Raw genomic sequence first — 13,890 nt, forward strand, 5'->3', positions numbered from 1 at the left:
AAGGAACAGTGTAATAACCACTAATTACTCTGCAATCATCAGTCTTATACAATATTTCGTGAGTAAAGAAAGTTATTAGTTAAAAGTAATATAAAAAATCGTAGGAAAGTCAATTCGACAATGTACTCCTAATTAAGTACTTGATAGGAGCTCTTCCTGTACTTATAAATATGATATTAGATTACATTCAAAGCTATAAAAAGGGGCAGTGGATTTTAACTATATTCTTTTAAAACATCGATCGAATACTTTCGTTCTAACCTTCATTTTAAGTAGTCTTTCATTCCTAATAGTTTCATACCTTATAAAATCTTTTATTAAATCGTCGTTTATAAAATTACTTAAATCGTGTTATTTGCCTTTTCGTTACTAAATTTAAATATTATTTTTTCAAATGTATAAAAACAGAATGAATTCGAAACGTGTTTGAAAAGAACACAGCTTTTGCATGGTCATTGTTGATTAGAATTCCCATTTTGTAGCAGTTTCATAATCTGTTTCTCCCAAACGCAGTGCTCCATTCTTTCCTGCTGTAAGATATCGGCCATCGGCGTGTTTAATACAAATACGAGAAGGTTCTCGTAATTCCAAATAAAAACCATCAGATGGTATATCGGAATCCACGTTTACTCCTTCACTATCTGCATGCCAATACTTTCCATTTTGACCTATGATACAAAATTATTAAGAACACATATTTTTAATTTAAAAAATATCTTAAATACAATACTACGCTCTGTATAACTCGCAGTGTAAACTATTATAACAAATCTTAGAGTAAAATTAAGAGTTTGTTTCATATAAATTATATGAAGACTATCGGAGGAATGCAGAGAATGTCCAAAACCTCGGTTCAAATTTCTTCGTATAACCAATTTAACTGTAACTTTATATATTAAGAGATTTCGGCACCCTCTTTGCAAAAACATAACATTATGTAGTTAGAAATTTAATACAGTGAACATTGGATATATGCCCGAATTGATTTACAGCATAAATGCGCGGTGCTCATCCCCACCACTCAGTGGGGGATTACCCTTAACACACCACAAAGCTCTGCAACTGAGAAGAACCTCAGTTTCTATAATTAGAATCGATTCATCGACTCCATGATCGCCTGGCTTGGGGGTCCCAATTTTCGGGCACATATCCAACTTTTTCCTATTTAAAACCTTCATTAGACGATTAATTTGTTAAAATTTCAGTGTCATAATAATAAAACTATCCTGGAAAAAATGAAACCAAACAACACGACATAATTTGAAACATTTTTATCTATTTAATAAGTAAAAAATGAGTTACTATGTACTTATTAAATAAATGTGTAAATATAATCCAAATTATGTCATGTTTGGTTTTGTTTTAATCAGAAAAATATAACGAATGTGTTTAAAAAATTTGTATGAAGGAATCGAAAGTAATAAAGTTTCACCGTTGCATTAGTATTTTCTCTCACGGATAATACGATATGCCGTATTATATTCGATATACAGATAAATTTTATTTACATATAAAAAACACTATTATAAGAAATAAACAATATAGTATTACTTTACACGTTGACCGCCGCACTAGATTTTAAAGTCTAGAGAGGTCCTCGTCATTTATTTAAATTATAATTACGATAATTTTATAGTGTTTCTATTATTCTATAGCATTTCTGATGATATTGTTTAAAATTTTACATGTATTAAGGTTCTTTCGTCGTAAAAAATTTTGAAATACGTTGTAAGTTTAAAGTACCGGTCATTAGAGACCAACATGGCGGTCAACGTGTTAATAAATATGTACATAATAAATAAATGAACGTACACAAATTGTAATTCAGTATCTGTAAAGAATAGTTATATGAAATCAATATTTATTTTAAATTCTACTTATGATAGTCAATTTAGCTCAAAATAGACATGATCTTGTTGGGAAGAAATTGGCAATTGCTAGAAAAATGTCACATTTAATACTTAATAATTAAATTATGTAATCAAATCCGAAAACGAGAAACCAATTCAGGCATTTTGACACCTACCTTCTTTCTCGTTCACACTTAATCACGTTGATGGAACTAATTTCATTTTTTCACGATATCCGTGTCCTCTTCACACAATTATGTTTGGTCTTTCTATTGATACTTCACTAATACTACTACTTTTCGCCATTTAAACCCCATATTTTTTAGTATTTTGTTAAGTTAATTTGTAGTTTTGGAAATTCTACTACTATGCGGCCTGACTTGCCTTTATAAACTGTTATTGTTACGTTAAAAAGTGTTAGATTTCCTGAACGTTTAAAAATTAAAGAAAGTAAATTCTACAATTCGTGCTGATACCCAGCAACTTTTCAGAAGAAAAGAAGTCCTACAACAATGTTACGGCGTAACTTAAGCCAAGCAAGTGCGCTTGGGAAGCAAGTGCAAAGCAGAGATTCAAACAGGTCAAACTATTCCTTTTTTGATAGGAGAAACCAAAATTATGGTTCGTATTGCTCGAAAGAGAATGTGCAATAAGATGTGCGGCGATAGTTCGCCATCTTGACACAGCTATTGTGAAAATGACAGCCTACATTATATAATAGCTGCCCCCTAACTGCAAGATTGACCACGTTTGAAATACAGTTACAAAAATAACAGGCTCGGGCTTAAATAATAAAAGATCATCGGGAAAGATACAACCAGCAAAAGTGTGCTTCAAATACTTTAGCTATGGAGACTTTTTAGAAAATTCCAGTTATTGTAGGAGTCGAATTGAAAAAACTTTAAAAATGTAATTTCGAAAAAAAACAATTGTAAAATCTCTATGACAAATAACGTATCGTCTGATCACGACTCATAAATTTGTCAAACCTTCAAATTTCAGCCCAATTAGGGCATTCTAAAGAATATAAATAATAAGGAAATGAAACATACAAAAAATAAAATGAACAGTATTTATTATTGAAATAACATTAAAACACATTCAGTGCTATGAAATGATATAGAAAACAACGAAAAGGAACTCCTGCAACTAAATCTGACCAATACCAAACTCGGATACCTCAAAAGATAAAACCTCGATTTTTATTAGGAAAATTTCGTTTCACCGATTTTAAATCGTTATCCCAATAGTACTTTTTATTTAGCAATAGATGACCACCACAATTCATTCTGGCATCCCTGTTTTCACCCCAATAGTCTTCATATTTAAACGGACTTTTCCACTTTGTACATGGAGACTCAGACTGTACAAACTTATACTATAAACATGCAAAGCATTTCATTTTAAAAATCCTTTAGAGAATCTTTTACCTTTAAATCTAACGATTCCGCGCTCGCATCTCTCCACTCTGATGATTTCATAGATAGCTTTGTTGCATTCTAGTTTCGAACTAGATGCGCTTTTAGGTCCTACGAATCCTTGTTCACAACGCAAAACTAAAACGGGTCTGTTCATCAAATAAAAGTAATATTTGCTAGTATCCGAATCCGACCCGTTTACAGAATCTGCATTTGCATAGAGATGTCCGGAGCGTTTAGTTGCCAAAAATTTGCCATTGTTTGCGCGCAAAGCCACTGTACCATCTTCCGATTGCCAAATCAAATCAAACAAAGCATTGGACGAACGTTTATGTTCCGATGCCTGAATTCCTCCTCCAGCCTCAAGGCTCCAATAACGATCTTGCATAGTACGCACGTACCACCTTTTAGTTACACGATCAAATTCTAATTGAAAAGTTTCGTGTCCAGAGATTTCATCTTGATTAGCTGTTACATCAACTCCTAGAACAGCAATGGATTTATTGCTACCTACATAGGTATTCGAGAGCACTTTGTACATTGTTTAAAAATCTAAAAAACTGAAACTTCTAATCGAATGTTAGAAACTGATATAATTTCACTTTTTGATCGAGAAGAAAGCTTTGTATAGAGTGGAATAACATAGAGTGATTTTTATGATAATATAAAGTGATGACGAAAAAGTAAATAGAATGTCCCCTTCGAGGTTTAGTTTTTGAGAAAATCGGATTTGAAAATCGACTGCGTACATTTTGCATTTACACTCGTACACGAAAGTATCTAAAATACCTTGTTTCACGGAAACGTATCGTTGATTTAGAGCAGCTACGAATGATGCTTGTGGTAGCGATTCCTCCAAAGAGAATAATTCATCTCGTGTTACTGTCGTTGATCGTGATTTTAAGACAGCCTTGCTTCCAATAGGCGCCAAATATGCTCCATACAAATCTCTTTAATTAATGAAAACTCATTGTTATGCATTGGAATCATTTTAAAGATTGATAATTACGTTTCCCTAAACAATTTAAGGATTTCTTATACATAGATACCATTCGTTGAGTATCTGATGCTTTAAAAATAGCTAATTATATAAGATGATCCACTTATTGCGACCGGAAATGTGTTAAAAAAAAAGTACAGAAACAAAGCTTTGAGAAATGAATTATGTTCCATTTCAGTTGAAATTTCAAGATCATCGACGTTCCAGTTAATTCTTACAGACTTTGTGGAGAAAATATATATAAATATACAGGGTGTTCGGCCACCCCTAGAAAAAATTTTAATGGGAGATTCTAGAAGCCAAAATAAGACGAAAATCAAGAATACTAACTTGTTGATGGAGGTTTCTTTAAAAAGTTATTAACGTTTAAAGTTCTGTCCGTCTTGAATTTTTTTCCTCGAAAATGCGCAGGATTTCATAGGTATGTCGATCCACAAAAACTGATTTTAATTGACCCCCGCAACCAAAAATAATTTTTTTAGAACGATTTGAAATTTTTTAATTTTGTTGAAGAATTTCATATTTTCTCGAATATTTTTCTCGAAAGTGAGTAGGATTTCGGAGGTATGTGTATTCACCAAAAATGATTGTAATTGACCCCTGCAACTGAAAATAATCTTTCCAGAACGATTTGAAATTTTTTTTTTTCGTCGAAAAATTTAGGCACCTACCCCCTTGTCGATTTTTCTTAAAAATTCGTTTTTGATTTGTAGTAATTTTATTTGTCACCCTACAGAAAAGTTGTGTAATACTTTTTTGTAGGTACCCATGAGCTCTACTTCAGAAAAAAGTTTCATTGAAATATATTCACTATTGTAGGAGTTATGGTCGTTTGAAAATTGAACCATTTTTATGAGGTTTTTCTCATTTTGCGGGGTTAAGAATCAACTTTTCGAATATTTTTGCGATTTCTACATATTCTTCACTAAAATACGCGTAGTTTGCTTTTTTAAACATTAAAATCGTCCAGTCCGTTTAGAAGTTATGACGTTTTAAAGATTTGCATGAAATTTCAGGATAGCATGCTTGGCCTCATATTAGAATTTCAGTAAATAATTTTTTTCACGAAAATGCGCAGGATTTCGGGGGTACGTCTATTCACCAAAAATGATTGTAATCAAGCCCCGCAGCCAAAAATAATTTTTTCAGAATGATTTAAAATTTTTCAATTTAATTTTTTTATAACTTTTTAACGAAGCCTCAGTCAAAAAATTGATATTCTTGATTTTCATCTTATTTTCGCCTCTATAATCTCCCATTAAAATTTTTCCCAAGGATGACCGAACACCCTGTATAGCATTTGATTGCAAGTACTAAGTTTATGCATTACTGTTAAGATGACTGTATCATATTAACCCTCGGCCAACAGACTCCGGGTCCATTTCCAAATTAGAGGATTCATTACATACATTTCGTCTTAAAATAATACTAATTCCATTACTGTGTAGTAAAGTAATAAATGATGTACATCAATTAATAGCAACAACAGCTGGAAAATAATTTTAGCTAGCTTCCCGACGCGCATAAACCATCGTGGATTGAAGTAACAAAACAGAACATGCAATAACAAAAACACTATAACCGTTACAATCTAATAGAAAATCATCCTAGCGTCCTATCCTCCTATCCTCTGGAAATTCAAACAATTGTATCGTTTATTCATCTTTATATCTCGTTTGTATTTTGATCTATATCGATATATATACAATACGTTTTTCCTTTTCATACTATAATTTCAATATTTCGAATAATGATTTTTGCATTTCCTTCTTGAGTGGTACGTGCATGTTATTAATGACTACCTAGCTCCGTACACCGAATTTCTACAACAGATGTCATAACAAATGCAGTAACGTACGATAATATGACCTTAAAATGACCTTGACTATTTTTCGTATACAAAGTCAAATTTAAATGTCACGTTATGTGTTATTGTATTTATCTTGATATCAGTTACGTCACAGCGATAAAAATATGTAATTCCGTTAAAAAAAACGTGAACGATAAGAATAAGAATCTCTGCTGCTGCTGGATAATATTTCCTGATTTAAGTGTTACAAATATGACGAAGACAATAATTTCCGCAGTAAAATGGCGACTCACAATTCCGAACAACGGAGACGTCGTAGCGCGTTTATCCAACCGTCGTGAAAGAGTTAAAAAAGATCCATGCCTTACTATTACTATAGTATAATCCTTTAGTAATATAATACTATTATAATAAAACAATAAAATGAATATTAATAAGACTAACCTCAGCGCAAGTAATCCAGCATGAAACTCGGCTGCATAGAGACAGTCTCGTGTACAGGAATCCAAAAGTTTTCCATCGCGTGCCAGATATTTATTATTGCAAGTATGGAGAGCATAGTGTCCACCCTCAGATTTCACATGTTCTTGACCATTATCTTCTATAGAGATAGGACGAAACTCTAAGGTAAAGAGGGTATCCTCTCCCCAAGGAACTGGTGCATCCACATGAATTTCATCTTGTGTTGCACTCAAATGAGCAAAACGTTTTCTTCCAGCAGATTTTAAATTTACCTAAAGAATATATTTTCCTTTTTGAGCTGCATTTTATACATTTTGTCATACAATGAAATGTAGAAAACTATTAAACATGTTTAAAATGTATTGGTTCGATAATAATGTATTTATGAGGATATCATATATCAATTATATTTTCTTAAATTATTTTAGGGATCAAACAGGCTCTTCAGGGTACATGTATTATTATTTTTAGCCAGACTATTGAAGACTTAATACCTACATACGAAGATAAAAAAAAATATGGAATTTTCATTTGTTGATATCTAAAATATAACTTACTTGAGGTCTAGCTGCAAGATGCACAAGCCAATACTCAGCTTCTCCTGGAGCTTTGGCCACACATTTAAGCTCATCTTGACTTGAGCCTAGGAAATATCCTCTCTGAATATTCTTCAAAGCCCATCTTCCGCTTCCTAATTTGTAAATTAAACAGTATTAAATTATGTACCAGTGATTATTTTTTATGAAAACAGATATTCTTTTTTGTAACGTGTAAATTAACTATATTTGAAATGAGTATAACGTCTGAAAATCTTATACATCCTTTCCATGTCCGAAATCCATATGCAATAGTACTTCGATAAAACATAGAAGTTGGGGACCGTTCGTTACATTTTAACGGAACGATAATGCAAATTTGGTTCCTAGAATCGATCTTTTTTATCTCAAGCTAAAAGTGTCTGATGTGTGCTAATGGCTACAACCCAATAAGCGCGACAAGCTTTAAAGTTCAACCAACCGAGTTTTAAACTCACAGTGTTAAAGACAACGACCTATATTTTACCGAAACAGAATTTTACGTTTTATCGAAGCGTAACTGTATATCGAATGGTTGTATCATTTTTGTAGTTTTCGTAGAACCGGTTTTAATAAAATTTAAATTATATACAAAATATTTTCTGTGGTGCCACAATTAGAGGAGATATTTAGATGGTCTGGTATAGGTGAGACACCCTATATAAAGTAATCTCTCGCTAATGTTCGCTGGCTCAGGTCCGCGACCCGCACATTATCGAGAGAGGTACTGTACCAGGAATTGCCAGTGATTAGGATGTCAGTAATTCGGTTAAATGTATTTTAGAAACGACAGTAATAGCTTCCAAAACGTTCTTAAATTATTAAGTGAAAATAAAGGTACTGAAAGGTACAATATTTTTTTTCCTAATCTAGAGTTAAACCTGTTGAGAAGTACAAATTCAAAGAAACTAAACATGCTGATATTTCTTGAGTAACTATAAAATATACAGGGTGTTCGGCCACCCCTGGGAAAAATTTTAATGCGAGATTCTAGAGGCCAAAATAAGACGAAAATCAAGAATACCAATTTGTTGATGAAGGCTTCGTTAAGAAGTTATTAACATTTAAAATTCCGCCCGTACTGAATTTTTTTCTCGAAAGTGCGTAGGATTTCGGAGGTATGTGTAATAACCAAAAATGATTGTAATTAACCCCCGCAACCGAAAATAATTTTTTTAGAATGATTTGAAAAATTTTCTTTTTGCCAAAAAATTTCGGCACCTACCCGATTTTTTTTCTCGAAAGTGGATAGGATTTCGAAGGTATGTGTAATAACCAAAAATGATTTTAATTAACCCCCGCAACCGAAAATAATTTTTTTAGAATGATTTGAAATTTTTTAATTTAATTGTTAATAACTTTTTAACGAAGCCTCCATCAACAAATTGGTATTCTTGATTTTCGTTTTATTTTGGCCTCTGGAATACCCCATTATAATTTTTCCCAGTGGTGGCCGAACACCTTGTATGTCATTGAAATTTGCTGGGCCAGTTTCAATCGTCTTTACAGCATTAAATTGTAATGTTTTGCTTATAAGATACATTGATTTTCTGTTTCTTATTGTTTCTTAATTAATTCTTAGAATTTCTTTAATATTAGAATCAGAATTCTTGCCATTTTTATTCGAAATAGTAATATTCTTATAGAAATTTCATCCACTGTAGAGCACTGTCAGCTAAATTCACTGACTTTGACACTTGACTCGGGTATAAATTTTCAGTCAAACACTGCGGTTTACTCACTGCACTGGGTGCGTAAAAGCGAGAGGAATGCATGCATAAACAGCAGATATTCTTATCCTATACTTGTCGCAAAAATAACATATTTCAAGGTCACTGTGATTTAGATAGGACACTGGCGGCGTCAAAAATAAGCAAACTTATTTCGGGAATGTAGATATTCCGCGACTTTCACCACTATCACGCACGATATCAAAGGAAATGCTATTGTAGTGATGTCAACACTATCAGAATTACGTTTGTGCTACTACGCAAGATTACAAAAAACGGAAACGTCTAAAAACTATGCTTTCCATTTATGTAACAGAAATAAATTAAATTAAAATTATTCGGTACGATAATACATGTAAATTAAATAAAAATACATGTGAATAAAAAATTATATTTTTTTACATTTCGATAGATCGCCTAAAATGATCAACTCTTTGTATAGGATGATTGCTTTTATCTCTCACGTAAATAACAAAAGATCAATTTATTTACAATAATGCGGTGAACCATAAACAACCAAACAATGTTTTAATGTACACTATCTCGTACCGTTACAAACTTACATTGACAAAACGAAAAAACATTAAGGGTTGATGTTCAGAGTGAATTTTCACAGAAAAAGCAATTTTCGTTCGACGCACACTTCATTATTCCCTACATTCAAACAAAATAACGATCTATATCTTCGTTAATTATGGAAGAAATTAACTCGAACTTGTTTCTTTCGATAAAGTATTTATTTTACTTCCATCGCTATGGTAATGTCGAAACATTGAAAGGATGAAATCGTAACGAAAATAAATATTGAATATTTTCATGTGGAAGTTCGCGGACCCCCTTAAATTTAATTACGACCTCCTTAGGGTCCATGGACCCCAGGTTAAAAACCCCTGAGCTAGAGCACATAGACGTCCGAGTGTGCGTCCATAAACGGCGCCAAGAAACAGTTATGCTTTCCTCTATGACCCTTTGGGACTCATCTTCTCATATATACGTTTTACTTGGTATTTTCTCTAATTTGAGCATTTACAATTATACTGTTATCAGAATACGATTTTACTTGCACACAGTAGGAATTACAGAATATACGAGTATGACTATTTCTTTATGTATCTAAAATACTATATATGAAACAAAAAGTTCTAGAACAAAACCTTGTCCGTAAATTAAAAATACAGTAATTGCTGAAGAAGAAAAATAATATCAAATCATTGTTGCAGCAAACATTTCTAATGGAAGTCACTTGATTAACTAACTTGTGATTGTCTAATCTTGACTAGTTTCAAAAGTATTTTATGAAGTCATTAAATTCGACTTTTACGTATCAGACTTAATATCTACATGAAGTAATAATGCCCTAATAAAAAACCAAGCTTACCTTGAGATTACTTTTACTTCCCCATGTGGTATTTCAAACACGAAAAACTGTTTTACTGTATTATTATTCTATAAACAACAATTATATTTGTACCTTGTAAAAAAAGGCTAAGAATCTTTGTACATTTAAATGTAACTGAGTACATAAATAACCTCATGAATATAAACATTAATAAATTTGTTGATTGGTTGATTCATTTATACTATTCATTTTTATTTATATTACATTACTATGAAATGTAAAATATGTTTGGTATATTGGTTTACATACACTTGCATTCGCATAAAATATATATGTGGAATACAAGTAACATTGAGTTCATATGAGTTTTAGTAAATAGATGTTTTTATGCTTGGTATAAAATGTATGTTCTAAATAAAAAATCTGTAATCAGTCTATATATTTTTTTCTTGTAATTAGGTTAATATTTTTTGATAATCATTAACTACCACTTTATGAATAAAAAGTGTAGGGGTAGAAAAATATTAAAACCTAATATGAAAAAAATTTCTTCTGGAAAGTCTACGAAGGGCATCTTATTAAAGATCAAAACTGACCCAGTAGATCTTACCTGTATAGCTCAAAAAATTGTGGTTACACAGAAATTTAAATACTTAAAATTTTTAATTTTGACTTTAAAGATAAAAATAAATTAAAATAATGTTAAAAAGAAATATTTGCAAATACCATCAGTAGCCAGTTGAATTTGAAATGCACAACCAAGATTGTTTGGATCCTCTGCCTCGCAAGTAACATTTCCAAACTGATCCACTGCCAAATAACGATCTAAATGAGACCGAAGGTAAACTCGTCGTTCGCTGCCTTCTAGAGTCCATAATTGCTTCTTCTTTAGACTAGAGCCATTTGCATTAATTTTATATCCAAAAGTTTCTGCTGTAAGGTACTTAAACTTTCCATTTATTAATCCGACCTAAAAATATAAATATAATACATTTATTAATAAAATAAATGTTTAGAAAAATAGATTCAATATTGAATTTAATTAAATGAAAGTAATGATTCGATCCTAAAGAAATATAACTTATTTATAATCATCGATTAAACTGATTTGATTCAAACATTAATTTTTATCAAATGAACCACTTTAGTTATTAATTTTAATTAACTGTTTTAAACTAGATACTTTCGATAAATGTAAAAACAATAGTTTCTGATAGACATAATCTACACACGAAAACTGATAAGAAATATGGTTTTTAAAAAGTTAAAGATTACCGTCCATCCCGTTTTCTCGTTTGCATTTTCGGAACCGACATTTTCAGAACCGTTGGTCTGCATCGTTTAGTTTAATCAATTGACGTTTAGGCGCGCGTGTGGTAAAAATCCTATAAATTGCTTCTGCAATTGCAATCAAGAGCAAATCAGGTATTAAATTTAATATAAAACCTATAAAATATTTTACAACTATAGTCTTTATATTTTAAATTTTTATTCGATCAAAATAGTTGATCGAATATAGAAAATATAAAGACTCGTAATTCAGTTAAGTTTATAAATTCGTAACAAAAATAAATTACTTTGAATCTTTAAATTAAAGAACAATAGAAAAGAATAAAATTTTAGTAATTATTTTGAATTAAAAATAAGATGTAAACAATTTTAATAAAATATTTTAATATAATATGCTCTTATGAAAAACAAAAATATTCATTATTAATTGTATTAACATTTTCATTTTCATGTAAAATAACTAAAAGTAATATTGGATTATTTTATATGTAATAATGAATGAATGCAAATTTAAAATAATTATTTTCGTATACAGTTCGGCAAATATTCGTGCAGAGAAAAGATGCATCTTCAATATTTATTTACGACTAATCTGAATTATCTTTGCAGTAGTTAACATTTAAATTTTTACGTTCATTAAATATTTATGATTATCGTATACTAAATGATTATATAATATAATAATAAAATGTTATAACATCCCAGGATAAAAATTATATTCCTGAAGATACGAGCCTACCCAACCTTAAAAAATAATTTAATCGACATGTTCCGAAATTTTGTATATTGGTATTTTTGTCCCAAATTTTTTTTTCCGAAGAGATAATTTATTTTAAACTCTGAATTCAGTGACTCATTTCTACGTGACTTCCGTCTGGGTGGGGCCAACTCGTCTAATGGAAAGACAATAAAAAATGTTTTGTCCTGTGCAAAATTTTGACTGCTCGTATAAAAATGAATTAAATTTATTTCTATGATAAATTTACTTTTTTTATTATTTTGAAAAGAATATTTTGTATTTTTTTCACGAAATACTTTCGTTAGAATGCTCTAAACTTAAATCTAAGTTTAGGTAAGATCTCTTTAAACCTAGAATCGTTTGAACCGTACCAATCTAATTAAACTTCACGCCATATAATGTCTAATCGTCAAGACTCATCAAACATGAAACGAACAGAAAAACGTATTTGCGGAAAAATATTTCTTCCTTCGTTATTTAACTTATATCGAAACAAGTTATTTAACATGAAAATGAAAATTTTAACTACGAGAATATTAAATGTAAATTTGAAAAATTATTCAATATCAAAATTCAATTTCCTAAAGCGCAATGTAAAATCAATAATACAATAGGAAAGCCAGGGGAATGACTGAAACTTTATTTGTTCAATTCGTAAATAACTAACTTCGAATCGTTTTAAACAAACGAATGTAACCCGATCGATGCCATCGAAGATTCAAATTATAAACATGAAATGCAAAATGATTAAAATATTATAACACAAATGATGAATCTGAAATAGGTGATTATACGAAATAATTTCAAGAAATTAAGGTATTTAACAATTACAAGGATATCAAAGTTACACACGATAATTTAAAATAAAGATACAATTTAACAATGAATAAAATAAAAAATAATACTTTTTATACAAAGTTACAAAGATTTTCATTAAGCATGTAAAAGTAATCGATAAATCAATAATAGTAATATGTATTTGCGCAATTGTACTTCGGGTGCATAAATTTGACGAATAAATACACCTATTCGAAACGAAATGACGGAAATCGTCGAGGAAAGTTAAGCTACTGTTGCCAAGCAGATCTATAAACTTACCTGATAGAGAGATAGAAAAGAAAATAGAATTACGTACTTGTTGTGGAAGAACACTGAAAAAAAGAGAGAAGGAAGCAAGAAAAGTACGAATCACGGTCACTAAAATACGTTCGTCACAACAAAGATACCCGGCAACTGACTTGACTCGTTGGTTTTCTCGCGATTGTGTAAGGATCTCACAGGACTTCCAACGCATGCGCAACATCTGAACTCACCATAGAATCAGGACTGTGCATAGAACAGAATATTATAGGAGTACGTTTATTAGAATTGTTAATTCCACTAATTGCGCTGCTGTTGAACCGATTTAATATATGATAATTTTAATTGCTCCAAAAGCGACGTAATACCATCGAATATCGTTTAGTAGACAATGTTATTTACTGCTATGAACGAAACAAAACTAGCACTATTCCTTGAAGGTGTACGGCCCTGTGCAATTCTATCAGGATATCGCGCGTGCGCCGTTGTAATAAGGGAAACGTGAAAGATAGGGGAAACAGAAAAAGAGAACGGTGGGGAACAAGCATACATCGAACTGTCGACTTTCTGGAGGGCCGTGAACTGTGGATCGACGAC

General features: G+C 31.1%; 1 protein-coding gene across 5 annotated transcripts in view; it reads right to left on the reverse strand.

The window, feature by feature from the left end:
* Nucleotides 1-382: 382 nt before the first annotated feature.
* The window catches only part of Singed (fascin domain-containing protein singed), a 36,186-nt gene continuing 22,678 nt past the window's right edge, over nucleotides 383-13,890 (reverse strand). The window contains exons 1-8 of one of the 5 annotated variants that reach the window (XM_076781912.1): nucleotides 13,312-13,488; nucleotides 11,460-11,582; nucleotides 10,911-11,154; nucleotides 7,098-7,231; nucleotides 6,523-6,812; nucleotides 4,058-4,218; nucleotides 3,281-3,751; nucleotides 383-668 (exon numbers count right to left, since the gene is read on the reverse strand). In XM_076781912.1, the coding sequence (XP_076638027.1) occupies nucleotides 463-668; nucleotides 3,281-3,751; nucleotides 4,058-4,218; nucleotides 6,523-6,812; nucleotides 7,098-7,231; nucleotides 10,911-11,154; nucleotides 11,460-11,522 (1,569 nt within the window). In that variant the 5' untranslated portion in view covers nucleotides 11,523-11,582; nucleotides 13,312-13,488 and the 3' untranslated portion in view covers nucleotides 383-462. Of the gene's footprint in view, nucleotides 669-3,280; nucleotides 3,752-4,057; nucleotides 4,219-6,522; nucleotides 6,813-7,097; nucleotides 7,232-8,576; nucleotides 9,010-10,910; nucleotides 11,155-11,459; nucleotides 11,583-13,311; nucleotides 13,517-13,890 lie in introns of those variants that run through there. The other 4 variants (XM_076781903.1, XM_076781920.1, XM_076781894.1 and 1 more) reach the window with 4 other exon arrangements.

Source organism: Colletes latitarsis, chromosome 2 (assembly GCF_051014445.1).
Source record: "Colletes latitarsis isolate SP2378_abdomen chromosome 2, iyColLati1, whole genome shotgun sequence".
In the NCBI taxonomy this organism is placed as follows: Eukaryota; Metazoa; Arthropoda; class Insecta; order Hymenoptera; family Colletidae; genus Colletes; species Colletes latitarsis.